This window comes from Stigmatopora argus, chromosome 5 (assembly GCF_051989625.1).
Source record: "Stigmatopora argus isolate UIUO_Sarg chromosome 5, RoL_Sarg_1.0, whole genome shotgun sequence".
Lineage (NCBI taxonomy): Eukaryota > Metazoa > Chordata > Actinopteri > Syngnathiformes > Syngnathidae > Stigmatopora > Stigmatopora argus.
Window position 1 is genome coordinate 6,462,103 of NC_135391.1, and position 20,945 is coordinate 6,483,047.

A 20,945-nucleotide genomic window follows, 5' to 3' on the forward strand; every position below is an offset into this window, starting at 1 on the left:
AAGGAGACATACAACCATTCACGCTCATACCTAGGGGCAATTTAGAGTGTCCATTCAGCCTACCCCACATGTCTTTGGAATGCTGGAGGAAACCGGAGTACCCGGAGGAAACCCACGCAGGCCCGAGGAGAACATGCAAACTCCACTCAGGTGGACCAACCTGAATTTGAACCCAGGTCCCCCACCGTGATGCCGACGCACTAACCACGCTGGAGCATGAGCATACTTAAAACATTTTGAATCTGACTTTACCCTAACAAATAGTTCTGAAAACATAGACAGTTGTTTTATCAGCCTTTGTTTGTATAGTGTTTGTATGTATACAACAACACAATGGTTCTGAAATTAAGGGTCACAATAGACCTGATGGAAGTGATTCCTGCACCAAATGCCCTTCATTTCCTCTGACACAGTTGCATAAGCGGTTGTTGGCCAAACCCACACCACTGGGTGTTTGTTGCGTGTTACATATCCTAGTTAGGCCTTGATGTTCACTTACTGTATCAACACTGGCCAAACATTCTTTTCCTTTAACCCCACTGCCCGCTGGGAGTCATCAGCTATGTTAGTTCTAGTGATGCAGCATCCCCTAAGAGTGCGAGTGTCCAAAATGTTTTCCACCGAGAGCCGCAAACTGAAAAATAAGTTGTCCGAGATGTCGCAATACACAAATGTTGACGTTCGGTCTCTTTTTTTTTCGAGGAACGGTTTTCCAGTATCCATTCATGCTGATCTGATACCTATCATTTTAAGACCATTGAATATATATATATATATATATATATATATATATATATATATATATATATATATATATATATATATATATATATATATATATATATATATATATATATATATATATATATATATATATATATATATATATATATATATATATATATATATATATATATATATACATATATATATATATATATATATTTAAATCATATAGTTTTGCATCTGCTGGTACCTCGTCAAGAAATACTCTGGTACAAATAATTCATGGTCTTTTAGTCTTTGGGTTTGTAGTATAGGTAGTCAAACACAGAGGACATGTTTGCCTAGTGGTTTGATTTATAGGAGCCGAAATGTGCAACAGTGATTAAAACATACTTCAATAGTGGCTGGGATTGCTTGTGACCAAAATCAGATACTGTCCGATATTCCTAAAATGGCCACGTTGGTCTCCGAGACCGATAGTGCGTATTGGCTCAAGACAGCACTAATTGTGGTGGCCTTTAATTTAGTGAGCATAAATAATGCAAGGAGCCCACCATGCTGTGCACATCACTGCCGTAATCATTCGTAAGCATTTTGTAACTGGCTTCCAAGGATCACTGAACAAAAATGATTTTATAGACCAACAGCATTGGAAAAAAAGTTTACATTTTAAAATCAAGTAGGTTCCCTACCCCTGCTCTAAAGTATAAAAAATAATTAGGAAAGGGAGCACTTCCTGAAATAAATGACTTGAGTTTGCTTTTAATTAGTCAGTATACTCATGCCTGTCTAGCCAGAGCACTGGGGTGAATGAACTAGGCTCCTTATCCACCACTATAAAAATGTTCATAACCTCTGTGTTACATAAGATTTGAGTTGATTTTGAAATGGCAGGTTCATGCCTCACAGTCCATTAGAGCATCGCAATCTTATCAAATGAAGTCCACGCTCAAATTGCAGAGCTCGCTGGGCTCGGAGTTCACAGCTGTTTATTTCTCATCTAGTGCTACCTACCATTAATAAGAGGGTAAGATAATGTCAATAGGGAAACTAAATGTTATGTTTGCCTTCTCAAACTTATTTTCTTTGACCTGCTGTCTATCTTAGGGATACCTGCCAATATTATTTATGCAATATCAGCTAAATTTAAAGATGTTTACGCTTTTCTCAGGGGAATACGCCTTCTTCTGGGCCAACAAATACACAGCCTCAGTACTTGTGTAAACTCAGTGGTGCTTTTGTTAAGATAATGTGCGACTTCTTGGTGTGCAGGGAGGATGGCCTGAACAGCTCAAGGCTCTGGCTTCCGTCTTACTGTTGAAGTCTCATTGTACCTTGCCCTCCTCGCCTTATGCCCGAGGACGTAAATATGCAGCCAACGTTTTTCTTTTTTTTTTTTTTTCTGTAAAAGCGCATTGACATTCCGTGTCTCGAGCCATGCCACCTGTAGGCAGACAGATATCCTGCGGCGACGCATTGTTCGCACAGACTTGGGGAGCATGTTTGGCAGGAAGACCAGAATCCTAGTTCACCAACAAGGATTCCTGGCTCATTGTTTTGCGGGGCAGTCAATGCCACATGCCGGGCATACTGTGTATGACCTTCACTGGGCTGCCTTTAGAGGAAAAAATAAACTTCCTGTGCCACTTATCACCATTGGTATAGACTACTTTCTTTTGCCATATAAGGCAGTCAGGATGTTTGTAGGCAAAGGTATGTGTAAGCAGCAGTTTTTCCAGCTTCATACCTTCACTATTTATTGGACAATTTGGCTTTTCTTTTTAAGCAGATAAGATCTGAGAGCTAGCATGCCCCCAGGTCAATGTTGGTTGGAAATACCACTCAAGACCCTGCTTGTTGAAGAAAATAAGTTGTAGTCCAAATTCACTAAAGGTTTCCAGAAATGCTGATTCATTTCAAACTGTCATTTTTGGTAAACTAAATGGATAAACGAGCCCAGAGCTTAGAGTAAACCATGTGTCATACGTTGTGCCCGCCATCTCTTTTTGAAATAGATTTTTCATAGATAGTACAAAAACAATGCATATATTATGAAACACATAACATGCAAATAGTTCTATTACTACAATATACAAAATGAGTAATATAGAAACAGAGAACCCATGCAAAAAGTACACTATATTAATATAGTACAATCCATTGACAATATCAGCTTTTCTACTGGAACAAATAAGACTACCAAAATAAGGATTATTTTAATACCCTATCTACACCCTGAATTGGTGGCCAATCAGAGGGCAAAAGAAGACAAACAACCAACCACACACATACATACCGAGAGGCAATGTAGAGTGTCCAACCAGCCTACCATGGGTGTTTTTGGGATGTGGGAGGAAACCGAAGAACCTGGAGAAAACCCACACAAGCCCAGGGAGAACCTGCAAACTCCCCCTCACTTTCAAGGCACTCCAAGGGCTTTGAGGCTATATCCTTATTTAGTATCTAAACATGAGAGCAATTTGGGATTCAGTATCTTGCCCAAGGGTACTTGTGGTGCATTCATACCAGCACTGTTGGCTCTAGACTAATGCCAAAAAGTTTGTCTTTTTACGTTGGCGTGACTGCCAACCAGCGAAATGCAGTGCGGGGCAAACACCTGTTCCGAGACCTTGCCAGAGAGGTGGTCTCGGTGCTTGTACGAGCAAACTGAGGTGGTGCAGTTCGCAATGTGTGGGAAAGCGACCACACCATGGTGTGATTCGTTTCTGAAATCCTACACCTTTTTGCACGTAGCAGGCTTTCATAGCTACAGATTTATGGGAAATATCACATCACAGGTCTGTGATCTTTTACTTCTATATCCTACCAAGACGGGTTTTCCAAAGATGAAATGATGTTTGTTGTAAACTCCTGGAACTCTTGGGATTTCTGGTATTTTGGAGTGATTGTTCATTTACATGCAAGTAAAAAGTAGGGTCGGTTCGCATTTTCAACAACAACAACAACAACAACAAAGACAGCTGGTAGGCAGATCGCTCATTTTACAAGAGGGAGAAAGCGGCCCGTCTCTGCTTCACAACTGCTGATGTCACCAGTGGCGGGCTGGCGGAGAGATCCTCCCACCGCAGCAGCATAAATACACGCAGACTTGGCTCTCCTTCACTCACTCAGCCTCACAAGCCGCTCAGGAGAGCTCGCTCAGCCTTTGTCTCAGCCTCAGACCCACGCGAAACCAGAGACGAAATGTCCACCTACGTGTCTTCGGACTGCCGCCGCGTCAGTCCTTCCGTCCACGGCAACAAGTTTGCCACGGCTCACCGCAAGAAGGCCGTAGCCAACATTTTCGACAATGTCAGTCAGGACGCCCTGACCAGACTTTTTCAGAAGACCGGCGACATGAAGGCCGAGGAGCGGGTGAGGAGCATCTTCTCCTACTCGCACGACCCCGAGGAGACGGCCCGGGCGCTGATGGCTCTGAAGCAGCGGAAGAAGGACAAGTTCCTCCAGATCGCCGGCATGCTCCGGCAGATGCTCAAATTCCGCTGACGGGCCGTCATTCGGCGCGGCGATAGCCGCCGCGGTTTTCTCTCACTCGGCTCGACTTGGAGCCACCCCGGACCCATGCGACTGCTCTTCCGATGGGACTCGAACGCCAACGGCCGCGAGTGCGACGGCCGTGCGCCAGCGAGATGCTGACGGAGAGGCCAGCTCGCGGCAACGTGGTGATGGAGAATCTCGCTGTGACTGGACGCGAGCAGAAAAAGCTAACTGATGAAATAATGGACATAATGTTTTCTTGAGACTCGAATTCACTCGAGTGGACGCTCCACTGCGAAGCAGCAGCAGACAAAGAGGAGCTGGTGGAAAGCTGCAAAGATGTGACATTTCTAGTGCCAGAAGAAGAACCTTCATGGATGCCTGTCCTATACACATGCCTTTTTTTTCTATATGAACACTGTCACTGTAGTGACTCCTAATGTTACTCGTGTGTCAAATAGCACAATGATTTTCATCAATGATGTCCTCATCTTTGTCCTTTTGAATAAATACCTTTGTTTACAAAAGTTACCTTCTGCTTTGTTCTTTTTATGCATCACTGCGCACATGTTTCTATGTGGACATGACTCTATAATACTCCATCAATATGTATCAAAACAATTTTTCAAGTTCAATTGAGAAACCAATTATATGCCTAGAATCCCCATCATGGTTCTAAATAACTGAATACTAAAAAGTAAATGCAAAATAAACGCATCAGCAGTTTATTTTGATGAATATAGAATTATTGGCAGTTAACCAAAAATACAGGGGCATAAAAATGACTATGATACTAGTAACTATTTGTCATTATTAGCCTACTCATCAGCGGTTGCCATATAAATATGACAGTCAGCTAACTGACAGTTAATTAGAGGCATGCTTGGTGTTCCTAATAGTTATGAGTCATGTAACTTTGCCCAATTTTTGTTCTTCATAAAGCGTAGGGTTAGCACATTTCTCGTTTGCCCTCTTCTCTTTGTTCTAACGTGACGAGCCCATTGGAGGGTGAATATTAGTCAGAGAAGGATGTGATTAAGCCTCCCTGGGTTTCCCTCATACAGCCACACACCACATCAGACCGGCGAGAACCAGTTCAGCTCAGGCTGGGGAGGGTGGGGTGCTTCTGCTGCGCTGTGTTTGTGCCGGAGTCTTTTTAATCATCCCTTTACTCTAGATAAGAACCTGCTAAAGTAGCATTACAAGCTTTAGACGTGGCCAGGCTTTGCGTCTTTAACTTCAGCTTGATCCCTCTCCACAGAAATCATAAATCACTAGTCAATGCCTACTCAATCATCATCCTCGTATTGTAAATCTTCACTTTTACGAGGTGATTTTGGGTGTGTTTTTACGGCTTTTTATTCACGGGTAATGGGTGCCTGCACAAGGCTTTGCTGATGACACATAGATGGTTGGAGTGGATGCTCCTAATCTGTTTGCTTTAGCAGTCCCTCGGCCAGCTCAAACCAGTTTCTTGGGTTGTTCGCATGACGCCACCGCTCTGGTGTATCTGTCACGTGCCGTGGCATACTGTATAGAGCGTTAAGCTGAAATACACATCACCCCGCGGGTCAAATGTGACTACTCTCTCCTTTGACACCTTACTATCCCCTGTAAGTAGTAACTATATGTTAAAATGACCCTCCCCTCCCCACACACACAAATATAGATGTGTGTATATGTGTATATATATTATGTATAGGTTTATCTATATAACTATATATAGATATGCATATATATATATACATATATCTCAGTGGCGGGCCGTCAGGGCCTTCAAGCCCTTCTCTGCTGGCCTAAGAAATATCTGAATCATATATTATATTTTGTCTATCAATACTTATTAAATAATTCCAAATTGTCTGTTAGCTTCCTTTCATTGCTTTTCCCCCTGGTTGCACTGCTTCCAGATGTGTTTTCATATTGAAGCATTTAACCAATCACATTTCAGCCATTATTTGTTGCCAGGGTCAGAAATCTGCCTCAAGGCCTTCACAATCAGTTCTGCGGGCTCTGCTGCATTAAACAAGCGTCGATAAGACTGTTGCTTTAACCAATCAGATTTCGAGTTGGCAACACCACAATGCATTGTCGCAGGCGTAGGGATATGTCATTGCCTTCTCGGAGGCGTAGGGATACGTCATCGCTTTCACCAACTATGATTGGCTAGTGATTAGCCAGAGCTATCAAACTGTATCTGTAGCGAGCTGCACAAGCAAATATATTGTTGTGTTGATTTAAAGCCATTTTCAAGACCGACGAGAAAATGCACGGACCGCCACTGATATATGTATATATATGCTTTCATTGTCATTAGACATTATTTATCATTTCTCAATTTAGCTACACTTCACTCACCTAATAGTTTTTCACTCTGACAATTGTCTAATTTTAAACTTCAATCTCTCAATTGTCTCATTTTTTTGGCTCAAGTACTTCAGGGACAGATGTTTTATTCCCCCCCCTAACCTTTTATGGCCATTCAATTGTTGAGGAAAAGAAAGCTAAATACTCAAAGCAATTGTCTATGTGGTGTTGGCTGCGGTGTGCCGTCCTGGACTTGGTTCAATGCTCCCCGCCCTTTTCCTGCCTTTCATCAGCCCTAGAAACAGCAAACGCTTTCATGTCAACAGACAGTGTGGCGGACAGCCTTCGGACCTGGACGTCAGTTAGAGGAAGGCAGAGGGTAAAGGTGTGGGTTTAGGGAGGGAGAGGCTACATCACAACTATGGCAATGTGAAATGCTAACCATAACAAAAGTCTATATATAACAAACCTTTGGATACACAAGATTAGAATCTGCTTTAAAATCAAATCAATCAATCAAAAAGTAGAAATAATATCAAATTATCAAAAAAATAAAATAAAATTATAAAAAAATATCTACAAATGTCACTTAGCTGGCAAAGCAAAATCATTTGGAATGATCAGAGATAGATTCTGAGATAACAAGCAATAATGTTTCACTGGGTCAAATTTTCTAACTTGACATTTGCATTATAGAAAATGTTCAATCAGCACTTCCTTTATCAATTGTAGGTTCCATTATCATGTATAATAAATGGCACAGTGTTAAAAATCACATTATGTAATAAGTTCTGATGCAAAATGTCCATTTATTTTGAACTACCTGTATGGCATAAACAAACTTTAATTTCTTAACAAATTTCATAAATAATTACTCGCTGAAACATACTGGTTTCATGATAAAAATGAAGATTAAATTTAGCTTATTATGTGGCAATTTTAATAATTCATTGTCAATTTGAGCTCAAATAATGTGTCAAGATTTCATTCTAGCATAAACTTGGTCGATACTGAAAAGATGAAAATATTGCATTTTTTTGATTGTACCAAAATCTTAATTTAAATTAACTGCTAAATGGTTTTAAAGATTTGATTAAAAATGCAGTTTGCTTTAAAAAACGTTATTATTCCATCTATTATTTAGGTATAAAACGGAAAAAAACGCATCAATGTAATTTCTTTCCCTTCACAAAGTGATGGGTTCCATATTTGAACAAAGACGGTGACAAAACTTGTTTTTCTCACTTCAAGAATAGAACTTGCAGAAGCCAGCGAATCGGGTGACGCAGAGAAACGCTATATCAATGATTACAGTGCAGGGAGTGGTAGGCAACTTGTTTCCAGTGCAAACTGGTTCAAACTGAGCTCTTGCATGAGGAACTGAGCAAGACATGCTGTTGTTTCAGATTAGTCAGCATTCTCGACAAACGGCTGCGCCATAAAAACAACAGTTTTAGGAATATATCACTATTTGAATAATCTGTTTATATTTATATATATATATATATATATTTATATATATATATATATATATATATATATATATATATATATATATATATATATATATATATATATATATGTATAAAACATTACACGACTTTTAAAAGGAAAACACGTATCACCCATGTAATGCAATATTATTTTGTTTTTTACCCAAATGTTAAAGGTGAACATTTTTTGGCCACCGCAAAAAATATGTTTTAATATCTGCATACCTAAATTTTCCCCAATATAATTGAAGATGCATTTCACTTTTGATATTTGCCAAATGTCCAAAGATCCTAACGCTGTCCTACATGCCTGCTTGCTGTGTCACATTTTGGTTTCATGTTAATCCTCAAGCACCCTCCTACTTAACCCTGAATGACAAAGTTGATGCCCCTTGAGCGCGTTTGATCATTCAAGCCAGAACGCTGGCCTATTTTCTGTGGCACGTGTCACTAGCGGCTGGCAGGCCGAGTGGTCAATCCAGAGGAAAGGTCAGACAGCTCCAGTGATGTCAACTGTGTTTCTACAGGAAGATGCTATGTTTGCAAGGATGAGTGCAGGAAAAAGAACGGGGTACTTGTCGTGCTAGCGCGCCAGGCTGTCTGACTCACTGTTTTTTTTACCCCCCGCATCCGGATTCGCTCATGACGGGAACACAATTCCGCAGCGTCAAAGATGGATTCTTGGCATTCAATCCATCTGTTCTGTCCAAGTGTTTTTATGATGATGTTCTCCCTGCTGGCGCTGCTGCACTCACAGTCAGCTGGATTGTTTTTTTTGTTGGCTCAGTTTGCGTATGCCCTTGCTGCTGTACGAATTGTACTCTGGAATTTTATTTGTCTGCTTTTCCAATGTGTTGCGTCAGTGACGGGATTTGGAGCTAACCTTTGTCACCTGTGCGCCACTCACTGTGGGACCGCATCGTTTTCGTCACATCCTAAATGCGAAATTCTAAATGGCTTCTGCATCATGGATTACGCTTTGCGTAACAATGACTGTTGACAATGGCGCAAATTTATAAGGAATGTCACTTCATAGAGTTTTTTTCGTCCTTAGAGAATCGCTGGCTACATCACTACAAGAGCGATGACAATACAGTGATTCTGCATTTATTTAGTAGTGGAACATCTCTCTATACGCTGATGCTCGACTGTGTTAAAGGGGAGCTACAGTCCTCAATGCACTTACAGTACAGTAATTAAATGATGCAAAGAGTTATAAAAGTACAAACTGTTAACACTGACTCTTATCATGAAGTCTCATACTAAAGCCACTGCATGGTAAACACTCAACTGAATGCCATTCCTTTAGCTGTAAATCGTCAATTACGTACAGGATGATACCATTTTCATTCTTTGGACCACTTGCTCATCAAAGTCTGCACAATCTGCTTTGATCGGATTTATGGGTCTTTGATCAATTGAATATAGATAATGCACACTTAACAATCATTACAGTACAATAGGATACTTCTTTATTTATTTATATGTATATATATATGTATATATATATATATATATATATATATATATATATATATATATATATATATATATATATATATATGTATATATATATGTGTATATATATATATATATATATATATATATATATATATAAGTATCCTATTGTACTGTAATGATTGTTAAGTGTACATTTATTTATGTATTAACTTATCTATTACCTTTTTATTTAAGTCTAAAATGTATTTTACTGTATCTGTATTCTCACCCTCTTGCTACTGTGACAGTGAAATTTCCCAAATTCGGGATGAATAAAGTTATCTAATCTAATCATTATTCCATTTCACCGAAAGCAATAAAAACATACGCAATTTTGATATTTTTGACAATTTTGTTTCCAAAGCATTGTGAGCACAGATTCTTTTTAACAACTTGCTATCTATAACAATGTTGAGTGATGTTTTGTGTTCGGATCAATTTTGATTAGATTTTGTTTTACTAATCCCGATCCGTGTATATTTAAACCCCCGTTAGTGCATCACCATCAATGACGATGGCAATGGTCCAATCCCCAATGCCAGCAAATGAATTAAAACTCTAGTTATTATTCCATGTTTTATTATTTTTACAGTACAGTACCGATAGGAGAAAAACAATGTCGAACAAAAGGGTGTATAAGTTTTAATGGAGCAGGAAAGCTGCTGACACAAAAGGTCAATAAGTGACAGTAATTGGCCTTTTCCTAGACCTTGACGGTAAAGTGCTGCGTAAGCAGACAATGTACATCTCTCAATCTGTCAAATCTTCCATGAATGTTCTGACCTTTGGGTGCGTGGGTCTGCCCGGCCGCTGTGTTCTGACTTGAAGTGAGATGAGTCCCTGGAGTTACCGTCCAGACAAGTCCAGGGCTTGGCCAGGATGGGGGGCCTCTTTTATTCACCATTGTCTGTATATCAGTGTGCGTTTGCGTGTGCCTGCAAGTGTGTGTGTTTTCGGCAGCTCTGGAGAAAGAGCTTTCCTGTGTGGCGCTAGAGGTTCCTCCTAAGACTCGGCGGCTGACGGCTCCGCAGACATACTGTCTCGCCCCAGTTCCACCACAAGGCCTTACCATTGTTCCCCGTTCGCTCCCTTTGTCCTGTGCAGTTTGCGTGCACACGCCTACACACAGCTGCAGCTGATTCAGGGATTGAGGCAGTGCAACTGTTGGAACAGACATGGCCTACTATTTATATAGACACGCCATTATTTTATAATTATTCATATCGCTCGTCATACTTTGAAAGGACGAACGCTCCGTCTTTTTCAAGTCCAGATAGGCTCACGTTGCCACAGAAGTTGGGTGGCGTTTTATTGTTGGTCTGAATTTGGCGGTTGAAATCCAATATTTCCTATTTGGGGCATTGATAGCAAGTGATTCAACTAATTACATTTTGTAGATCAACACATCACTTCAAGCTTAGGAGATAAACGGTATGATGTAATGAGCGGATATTGGCCGTGACAAGCATGACACATATGCAGGTGATGTGGACTGTGTTGTTGATAGTGTGTTTTAGGGTCTCGTAAATAATGTGTATAAAGATAAAAGATAAACACGTCAATATTGTAATCAGATAAAAGCGCTGCCTCTGTTACGTGGAATTGGCTGACCCTCTTTATGTCTTGAAGGAAGGGTAATGAGTGCATGTTAGGTCTGTACTGAGAAGAAATGTCATTTAGGAACTACAATTGACTCCTCTTGGTACAGTTAAGATCAATGTTTTGTTTTTGTGGTGCATTTAGGGGGGGAAATGTTCTATTTTAAATTCCTACAAGGCAATTTTCAAGTAGCTCGCTTGCTTCCATGAATCGGGAAACTGGAAATGAGTTAGAATGAAAATTTAACAGCGCTTTAGATGACATAGAGGCCTTCTTTTTGAAGTTATTTGTTCAACGGTGGTATAAGGTTAAATGGGGAATGTCCTTGTCACATATAGTAAGTATTTAAGTATTTGACAATACATGAAAGAAATAGAGACCCAAGAGTAACAATACAATTATCCTCCCATAAATGCTGAGGGAATTCCCTTATCACTTATTGTAAAAAGTGTAGTAATTACAAACCATCTTTACTGTGTTAATTTTCTATTTAAAAAAAAAAGATAAAAACCCTATGAACTCTCATCCGGGAGATGAGACTTTGCAAGCTCAATAAAACAAAACAAAGCGACATGCCCTCTGTTTACAGTAAAGACCCTAAAAGATGTTATTCCCCGATAAATCCGTGAGCTCCAAACAATAGCAACATTCAAACACATGAACCTGCCTGCCCATCACTCATCAGCCGAGACAGGAACCCGATAAAGAAAAAGGAAACTGATAAGGCTCAATTGCTCTACAGCTGATCCATATCGGGGTGGGCTAACGTCAGGCATACGCTGCCAGGAAGGTTGGGTGGGGGGGATATGCGGCCCGAGATCCTGCTTCATGTCTGTGATGCGCATGAGGAATCAATGTGTTTTACAGATGTTCACTTTATTCAAACATGGACCATATTCGTATGACCTTTCTTGCAATTTACTGTTAAACCAGAAATTGCACTTCAGACGTCACTGTAAAATATGTTTTTCGTTGTCCACCATTGATGTCTAGTGCTGGCAATGGCACTGGAACATCATTCAGTTATTCAATTATTCATGTTTTTCAGTGGGAATCTGGTAATGGAATGCAACAAAGGAAAATATTCAATGTCTGTCGGCATTTTCGGACTGTTTACAGTACATGTCCCTCACAACTGGGTTGGAACCAGTTGAGATTAACCTTAGGGGTCAAGTCGGAGAGAGCTGGAGAGAGTAGCAGAGCACACCACAATTTTATCCGGGCAGCCCGGCACCTTACAGTAAAGCCTATAAGCAGATCATCTGTCAGGCGGCAACAACAGACGAGCAATTGCAGACGCTGAAACGGCAACATCCCTCATAATGAGACTTGCTTTTTTGTGGCACGAATTGATTCTTATGTAGATTTTAATTTTATTTAAAAAACAAACAAAAAAACAAAAAAAAACACTCAAACTTCAGTTGAATTTTTGTTTTCAGACTGATTAAAATTTAAATTTGCTGGCTTATTCCAAAATTTGCTGTCAGTTTTCTCCCAACTTTGTTCTCACTAATTGCACACAATTATAAATACAAACATATCGTTTGTAATATGACATTGTTGGATAAACATTGTGGCTCAGCCTATTGTTTTCACATTTTGTCAATGTTTGATTTAAAAAATAGATTATAATAAGCACTGTATAGAAAAGAAGGATTCTATTGTTCTAAATGTTTACATGATAGAAATGTGTCCAGTTTTGGATTTTGTGCCCAAAAAGTTAAAAACAGGTGTTAAATTTAAATCAATAAAAAATGAGTGTAATCAGACCAAAACTAAAAAAATCCCCACAAACTGCAGAAATTAATGAAATTATGGGCATTCAAACAAAAGAATGAGATTTGACAGGTTCTGCAAAGGTTTTATAAATGACTAATCTTGTTAATCCCTTCAATTATGAGACATACTGTACATTCAGCCATGCTGTAGGTCTGTAAATTACCACGCTCATGGTCAGTTTTTTTTAAAGAGGCAGTTCAAAATGTCTGCATGCAAAAATTATTTGCATGATATGTCAGAGTTAACCCAGCCTTCTATCACTTGTGAAAATTCATTTCTTTCGGCTTAATTTTCGTTTTATTTGGCCGATTAGGTAGATAGTAGATCATGTAGTAAGTGTGATGCTTTAGGATTATGGGGAAAAGTTTCAAAGGGTAAAGTCTGTGATTTGTGTACGTATTGACTTTATCCATCAAACCTGCAAAACGACCCCAAAGTATAAATTAATGGTTTGTTTTATTTTCTTATTACTTACCTTATTATTATTATTTTTAAATCAAATGGTAAATTATCAATTTACATCACACCAGTCAAATCCTTACATAAAAAGCTGTCTTTTTTTGTGTTTCAGCTAAATGATGACATTCATTATGACGGCTTGCAGCAAGCGATCATTGCTAATCGAAATGTGATCAAACAGGCTAAGCACTTTTCTAAAGAAAGGCTGCCATCTGGTGTTAGAACAACACCGTCGTTTTATTAAAGCATAAAAAGGGTCATTTTGGTTGATGTTAATTTTTCCAACCTAGCTTCTAAGAACACCATCTCATATATTGCATAGTATCTGTTTACACTTTCTGTTATAGTTTGCCTTAATGTTGCTTTAAGTTTTATTATCTCCAATTAAAATGTCTATTCCAACCTATCAACCAAAAATATATACAATGACCAGAAATTGTTTGAAATAAAGTTCTTCCAGATTTGATAAAATTATGTTAAAATATCTAAATTTGAAGCATGGACTTTGCGGCCCTCACATATCATGTCTTCTAGGAAAAGACTGTCATCTAGTGGTATTAATGAATTCATGCAAGTTACCGCTGCAGCCTATATTTTACGTACTAGTACTTTGAAATCTGGTTGCTGACAGAAATTTGGATGCAAAGAGAGACACAATATTGAAATGAAGCACAGTACAAAGAGGCATTACCTTTCTTTCTTTCTTTCTTTCTTTCTTTCTTTCTTTCTTTCTTTCTTTCTTTCTTTGTCAAACAATAGGATTCCATTTCCTCACATCCAGAAGGCAGTAGCTATTTTCTATCCAGCGGAATGCAGATTATTTACATTGTGCTTTGTATGGATTGCGAAGCTCATTGTTTTGCCAAGTTAATACCACAATTGTTTGCCAAAGGAGGGGAGCATTGCCCCAAAACAAGCATGAGCTTATCACTCATTGTTTCATAGGGAATTCCCTACATGGAAAATTTACAACATGACATATTTCCTATTTTTCCTCAACAGAATGGAATGCCTATACATCATTGGAGAATGCAAAGGACTGTTTAAGAACTTCTCTTGAGGAATTGAAGGATTTGAATCTTTGGAACAGGTAAGGATTTGTTTGCCAAACACTTTTTTTTATAGAAAATACTGTGTGGAGGGAAAATTACATCATCTTATTGTGCTTGGAAATGATTAAAAGTAGCAGGTACCGGAGACTGACAGGTCTCTTACTTAGACAGTGTTAACACTTAATAAAGCACGCATTAAACTCATTGGCCATTGACAGTGCTAGGACAACCTGCACAGCCAATGGCATTCAAATATAAGCTTCCACACCCAGTCCTCCCAGTTTAATTGAATTGGACGCTTAACCTTCTCAGTGGGAGGCAATGATTTTGTTCAGTTTTCATGAATGTAGGTTTTTGTGCAATTGCATTGATTAAAAACACACAAATAATTTAGAAATACATTAAGGATGAATAATTTCTAAATAATAATGTCCACATGTGTATGTCAAATTTTGGATTATATTGAAAATACGTTGATGTGGACGCCATGTCTTTATGGGGTATACGTATATATAGATATCTATAGCTCAAAATGGTAAATCTCGCCATGCATTGTATCTTTTCTGACTGAGCTTAGTTAGTGCTACGATCGAGATGCTTGTAATTATGTAGACAAACGGAAATTGTTGTGGCTGTCGGATTTGACATGGCCATTTCCCCCGTAATTGCTATTTGGATGCCAGCATCACCTTTGGCAGTCCTGTAATTGTGTGTGTGTGTGCACGTGTGTGTGTGTGTGAGTGTGTGAGAGAGCGAGAGCCTGGGTACACATGAGTCAATCCAAGCTCTCTGCTTGAGGATGAGCTGAAGCATCAACAGTAACGCTTGAACACAGACTTTTAGGAAGACAGCAAAGCTGTAATTACACAGCCGCCGCCACCATGCATAACACATGGAGACACATCAAAAGGATTTGTTGCGACGCCTGAAGATGACTCTTTATTTCTTAACTCAGCAAGGGAGCCTTTTCCTTGAAAGTGCCATTAGCATTTTAAGATGATGTTAATATACCAGGAAGGTAACGGCATTTAATCATGTACACACACTATGTTTGTGAATATAATTGAATTTTAAATTTAAATACTGTAGCGCTGGGTTGGATGTATTTTGCAATTTTTAGATTTAAGCTCTGATATAGAAATGAACATTGTTGTCATCATCATCATTAATCAAGGATACAACAAATACCCTTAAGCAAAAAGAAAAATAAGGTATCTTTTTCAATGAGCACAAGTCAGTTCAAATTACGTCTTTACTTTGACCAAATCTCTGACCCATTGTGAAATGTGTGACTCATAAACGTTTGCGATGCAGAACTCGAGGCTCGTGTGATGATGTTTGTTCATCATCTCAGGCTTCACAGTTCCCCGAATACGTATTTAGCATACGACATACTTGGCACGATGCCTAATGACCTGATGGCTAGTCTCATTTGTCCTATGATTTTATTCAAAGGACATTACATGGCTTGACATCCTGCAGTGCTGCTGTCCGACCCTATTAGGGTGATCAGAGTGTAGCTCCAAGTCGCGGAAAACATTAGTCCGGGGCATCCCATAAGGCCAAAACAAGCAGCTGTTAATGCACAGGATATGTAGGTGGTTAATGAACTTTACGCGTCAGAGATTTCTCCTCAACACATGCCCCAGAACTGGTCAAACTCGCTCGGATTGGGCTTGATTGGCTTATTTGGCGTCCACGTAGACAACGTTTGCCTGGTGCGAAACAGTGTTTCACGTGGATGATAAGCTCTCCTTGCCGTTTACAGCATCGTGGAGATGCATAATGGAATTAGAATGAAATCTTTAGATGTGCCGCCTCAAGGCACCTCGCAGGATCTCCTTGTCACTCATCGTCCTTTGACGGGGAGAGACACTGGCGTAGGAGAGGAAGTGCATAGCGGAGAGTGGCCAATTCCCACCGGGGCTTCCTGAAATGACAACAACCGGGGGCAAAGAGGACTCATGCTGCCAAGCCGGGAACGTGGCGGCTTGTGTGCTTTCAGGAATGCTCAATATATAATGAGCCACTGTATTTTTTTGAAGTCATAGAAAGAAAGAAAGAAAGAAAGACACCCCAAATGCCAATGCTACCAAAGAGTTCATGCTAGGGAAGAAGCATAACCTTCCCTGCTGTCTTGAATTTAGACGAATTATGCACGGCTCTTAACACTGGCTAAACAACATGTCATTTGAGGTCAGGACAAATACAGAAGAATGCACAGAATACAAAGTGAGCACAGTGAGTTATTATTGTTGGAGGAACAGCCATCTTAATGGAATGACTTGCTGCACTGTTTGAAATACTGCACGTTATTCCCTTTATGCATCTCTCTCTCCTCCTCGCACAAAGGCTTTTCTACCCCAACGCATGCTCCTACCTGAATGACAGAATAGTTTCTTATTCCCCAAAGTCAATTGTTCAGGGGCCACCTGCAGAAGTCTGTTCTGGTTGATCGCACTATGAAAACGCAATGGCTGTCTCCTGTTGGCTACAATTATAACGGGTGCTAAGGAAAAGGAATATTCAGCGTCACCACAGTTTTTCCTCTTTTTCAGAACCCAACCTCTTGTTTTGTTACTCTATGAATGCTAATAATTATAATCGTACCAAGTATAATCGTATACAGTAATCCCTCAAATAACCCGGTTAATGTGGACCAGACATGGCTGCGATAATCGAAAAACTGCAAAGTAGGGTCACCTCTATTTAAAAATAAATAAATAAATAAAATTTCTTCAGTGCTGAGTACTAGTAGCAAGAGTTGCTTCTGGTTATGAATTTCAGTGTGGATTTTCACATTTTTATGAATTTAAAAATAATAAAAAAATAAAAATTAAATAAATAATTTTCCTAGAAAAAAGAATCCGCGAAGTAGTGAAGCCGCGAAAGTTGAACCGCGAAATGGTGAGGGATTACTGTGTTATATATGGATGGAGTAAATACTTCTCCTTTGGATTCCATTGGCATTTCCCACAGATGAAAAGATTCTGCTGAGTCGGAATGTAAAGTTGATTAAGCTGCCCAGAGTTGTTCAGCTGTGCCCTATTCTGCAATCTACGGCTCATTCTTATAACTGAATTCAATTTTCTTTGTACTTTCCCTTTCACAACTATAGTCTCGAATTCCATACGGTCACAAAGCGGTCTGAGCATTTTCTCCACTCGGCAGCACATCGTTGATCTTGTGCGTTCATTCGTAGGATGAAAGAAACGACGGCCTGGTCCAGGTCTTTTTCAATTCTTAAATAAGATGTTACGGGTACCGTATACTACATTCAGAATGGTAATCTTTCCGTGTGTTGTCATGAAATATTCATCTTCATACTCGTGTATGCAGCCCTATACAAATGTATACTATTTTCCCGAAAGGAATAAAACGAAGCCCCAAAAGACCTAATGTGTAGTTCATGCTTGAAAAGGTTCATTTGAGGGCTTTCCCCCCTTTGCCCGTGTACCTCAATGTGGGCATTAGTGTGATGGAAGATAACAACCTTACTGATCTCTATCATTTTGAACAAGTGGCCCCAGCACTGAACGATACAACAACGTCATTACAGTGACAAGCCTAACAGTGGGTTCTCTTATCACCCAACTGGCAATAAAAACAACATTAAATAAATAAAAAAACCTAAAGAAATGCCTGAACGGTTTCCAATTTCAGCACAAATTGTCCAGACTCAATTCCCTTCCTCAAATATTCCCTGTAATTATCATACATTACCCTCTCCCTTATTCAAATCGATTGTAACCTGATTTTAATCTATTCCATAGCCTATTAGCTGGTTTTAATACCTACATAATTCTCATGAATTCAAATGACTGGCGACAAAACAAGGTAAAACAACACGGTCTATGCATCAATAAAAGACAACAATGGCCATGAGCAGTTTCAGTTTTCGTTTTGTATGTACATGCGTTGTCCCTTTAAGAAGCTACGTCAGTCAGGGTCTTAACAAGTTCTCCAACAAAAAACAATAAAAGTCCGGGAAATTTGGAGCTTTTCTTTAGCCTAATAATTACTAGGGCATTAAGTATGACTAAATAGTAATTCGCAGTTTGTATTTAGGGAATTTGAGCAACGATTTAAATGGTAATTATCACTTACCTTCCGAGCGACCAAAAGACCGGCGACCAAAAGATCGGCGACCAAAAGACCGGCGACCAATCGACCGTGTACCGTCCATTGAGAGTCCTATTGGAACCACAACAGCAACAATTCTCATGTAAGATCCAAAGAACTCTAGGAAAATCCAGTCAAGGTGTCAGTCCTCCCCAAGATGGTCTTAATCTATCTGCCTTTTCTCAGGGTCATCCGTGTTTAAAGCACCGCTGGGGAAAATGCTGTCGCTTTCTTCTCCAATAAAAGCGGCTATCTACATTGCGATCAGTGCCAGCGTTCTTATTTTTTGTCTTCTTTTCATTATAGTTTGAGAGGGTAATCGCTAAAGCTTCAGTCAGGGAAATTGCCAAAAAATGCATAACCATCTGCTGGCTTTTTTTTTTTTAAAGTGAAAACTGAGGAGATAAGACCAGTAAAATATTTGTCGTTCTCCTTTTTCAGGTCCTTAATCTTTAATATATCAATTTATCATCTGGGTACCGTGACAGAGTAATTAATCTGCTTCTCTTAACCGATTATGCTTAGAATACGTCTTGAAATGTCATTGTAAAATAATTAATCGACTCATCAAAGTACTTAATTAAATACAGTCGAAGCGGCATGGAAGATGGATGTATGAATGAATGTGCAAATGAAGATTAAAGTCATTTTGCTGACTAGGCATTCTTCGCCATTTCCACGGTTCATTGTTGAATCATATCTACGTTCATTATGCGTCTTCATTCACAAAGCTCTTTCAGTGATATTAATGCAGCCTCAAGTTAACAAATGTCAATATATTTATGGAATTTTGCCTCTTGCAGAACATGGCATGTTAAAAAAAAAAGAAATAAATGAACAGACTGTCTGACATTGAAATGCCCACTTGTAATAGGACAGGACAGGTTCAATTACTTTCAAACAAATAGGACTGATGTAAAAAGCGGTCTTGGAACACAAATCAATACGACCCCCATAACTCATTGAGCGGAGGCAATTTCTTGTCTCGTTCTCGTAAGCAGCCGTGATTCAGTTGCAGCTTGTTAACGACACTTTTTGGGGAGATGACCAGCATCCAGAGAGGCAATATTTTATTTCTGCTTTACTGTGAAGAATCTTTTTTAAGATTTGTTGTCTTCAAACTCAATTATTAGTGGGAAGATTGAATTTCAAAGTATTAACTCCCTTAATTATTTCACGTGACAGTCAGAATTCGTCATTTACAGGTCAAAGCATGAAATAAAAATGTAGACCTTTTCCGTAATGGCCACTGCGAACTATGTATTGCCACCTTGTCCTTCAGGAGAAGCATGTGTCAAAACTAAACACTCGATTTGCAATCGGTATCCTTCAATCGTCGTTATCATACATAGCAAATATCCATGCCGACCTTCATATTTGTTATTGGATATTTTGATAGTGCAGTAAACCCTCAGGGGTTTGTTAACGTTTGCGGAACGACCAAGAATGACATTGTGTTATGATGATATAGTTTACCTGCAGGCAAAGTCACTGGGATGGTGTGATTTTCATACAAATGTTGCAAACTATTTTCCTCCCTTACAATAACAGGCGGTCCCAAACTTAATTACCTACCCATTTTGTATTGAACAACATTAAAAGTTCTAACATCAATACAAACCTAAATATATGCAGGGGGTTCACTTTGGAAGAAAATGATTAAAATACCTACTTTCTAGGGCTTACTATGTCAATAATGAATATTTAATTAGGTCACGATAAAGTATGAACAGTTGCAGCACACTGAGCTGGCAATGATTGAGTTAAAGTGGCAGAAAAATAAAAACAAAGAATATATAATAAAAATACATCATTTTCCCCATTTTATATGATTATGTATGTGCAGTATTGAAGGGAATGCTGATTAGCAAGTGGAAAACAAACTTTAAGTTATTTAAGGCAAATTACTAATGGATGGAATGAAGCAAATATCAATTTAATCTAATTATCTGTGGCAGACAAGTGCACCTAATATGAATTGCTAATTAGAACTCACTCATTCTGCGGATGCCTTCTTAGATAAGCAGCGGAGGCATGTAATTTGTTTGCTTATGTGATTATGTCCATTTTTGCTGGTGTTTATTGTAATTTTGTCACTGTTCGATGTTCACTTCAATTTGTGTGTGAGATTTTCGAGGTGATTGAATAAAATTGAGCGCATATTCGTTTTGAGTGAGCCTTCAGACTTGGATATTGGATATTTTACCTGTTGGTAGGAGGGAAAAGAGGTGGGCTGGCTCAAAGGCTGAGTGCTGTGTGGGAGAATCGGGGGGCTATAGAGCCTTGAAAAGAGAGTGCAGGGCTGCCAATGATCTTCATTGTTATGCTGTTGGTCAGGATGCTCTAAATTTTGCCGCAGTAGAACAAAACCATTTTATTTTACAATCCTGTCATATTTCAATACAAACAA

At 39.1% G+C, this 20,945-nt stretch overlaps 1 protein-coding gene and 1 long non-coding RNA gene across 3 annotated transcripts in view; both read left to right on the top strand.

Annotated features, from left to right (window-relative positions):
• Positions 1 to 20,945, top strand: part of LOC144074841 (uncharacterized) — a 93,040-nt gene that overhangs the window by 12,522 nt on the left and 59,573 nt on the right. For both annotated transcript variants that reach the window (XR_013300397.1, XR_013300398.1), the window contains exon 3: positions 14,364 to 14,451. This is a non-coding gene — a long non-coding RNA (uncharacterized LOC144074841). The remainder of the gene's footprint in view (positions 1 to 14,363; positions 14,452 to 20,945) is intronic.
• tcima (transcriptional and immune response regulator a) lies at positions 3,809 to 4,755 on the top strand. The gene has a single exon (XM_077600951.1). The coding sequence runs from the start codon at positions 3,931 to 3,933 to the stop codon at positions 4,231 to 4,233; it is 303 nt and encodes a 100-aa protein (XP_077457077.1). The 5' UTR covers positions 3,809 to 3,930; the 3' UTR covers positions 4,234 to 4,755.

Bases quoted from the DNA above. Each gene is read 5' to 3' on its own strand.
- tcima (XM_077600951.1), top strand. From the start codon at position 3,931: ATGTCCACCTACGTGTCTTCGGACTGCCGCCGCGTCAGTCCTTCCGTC.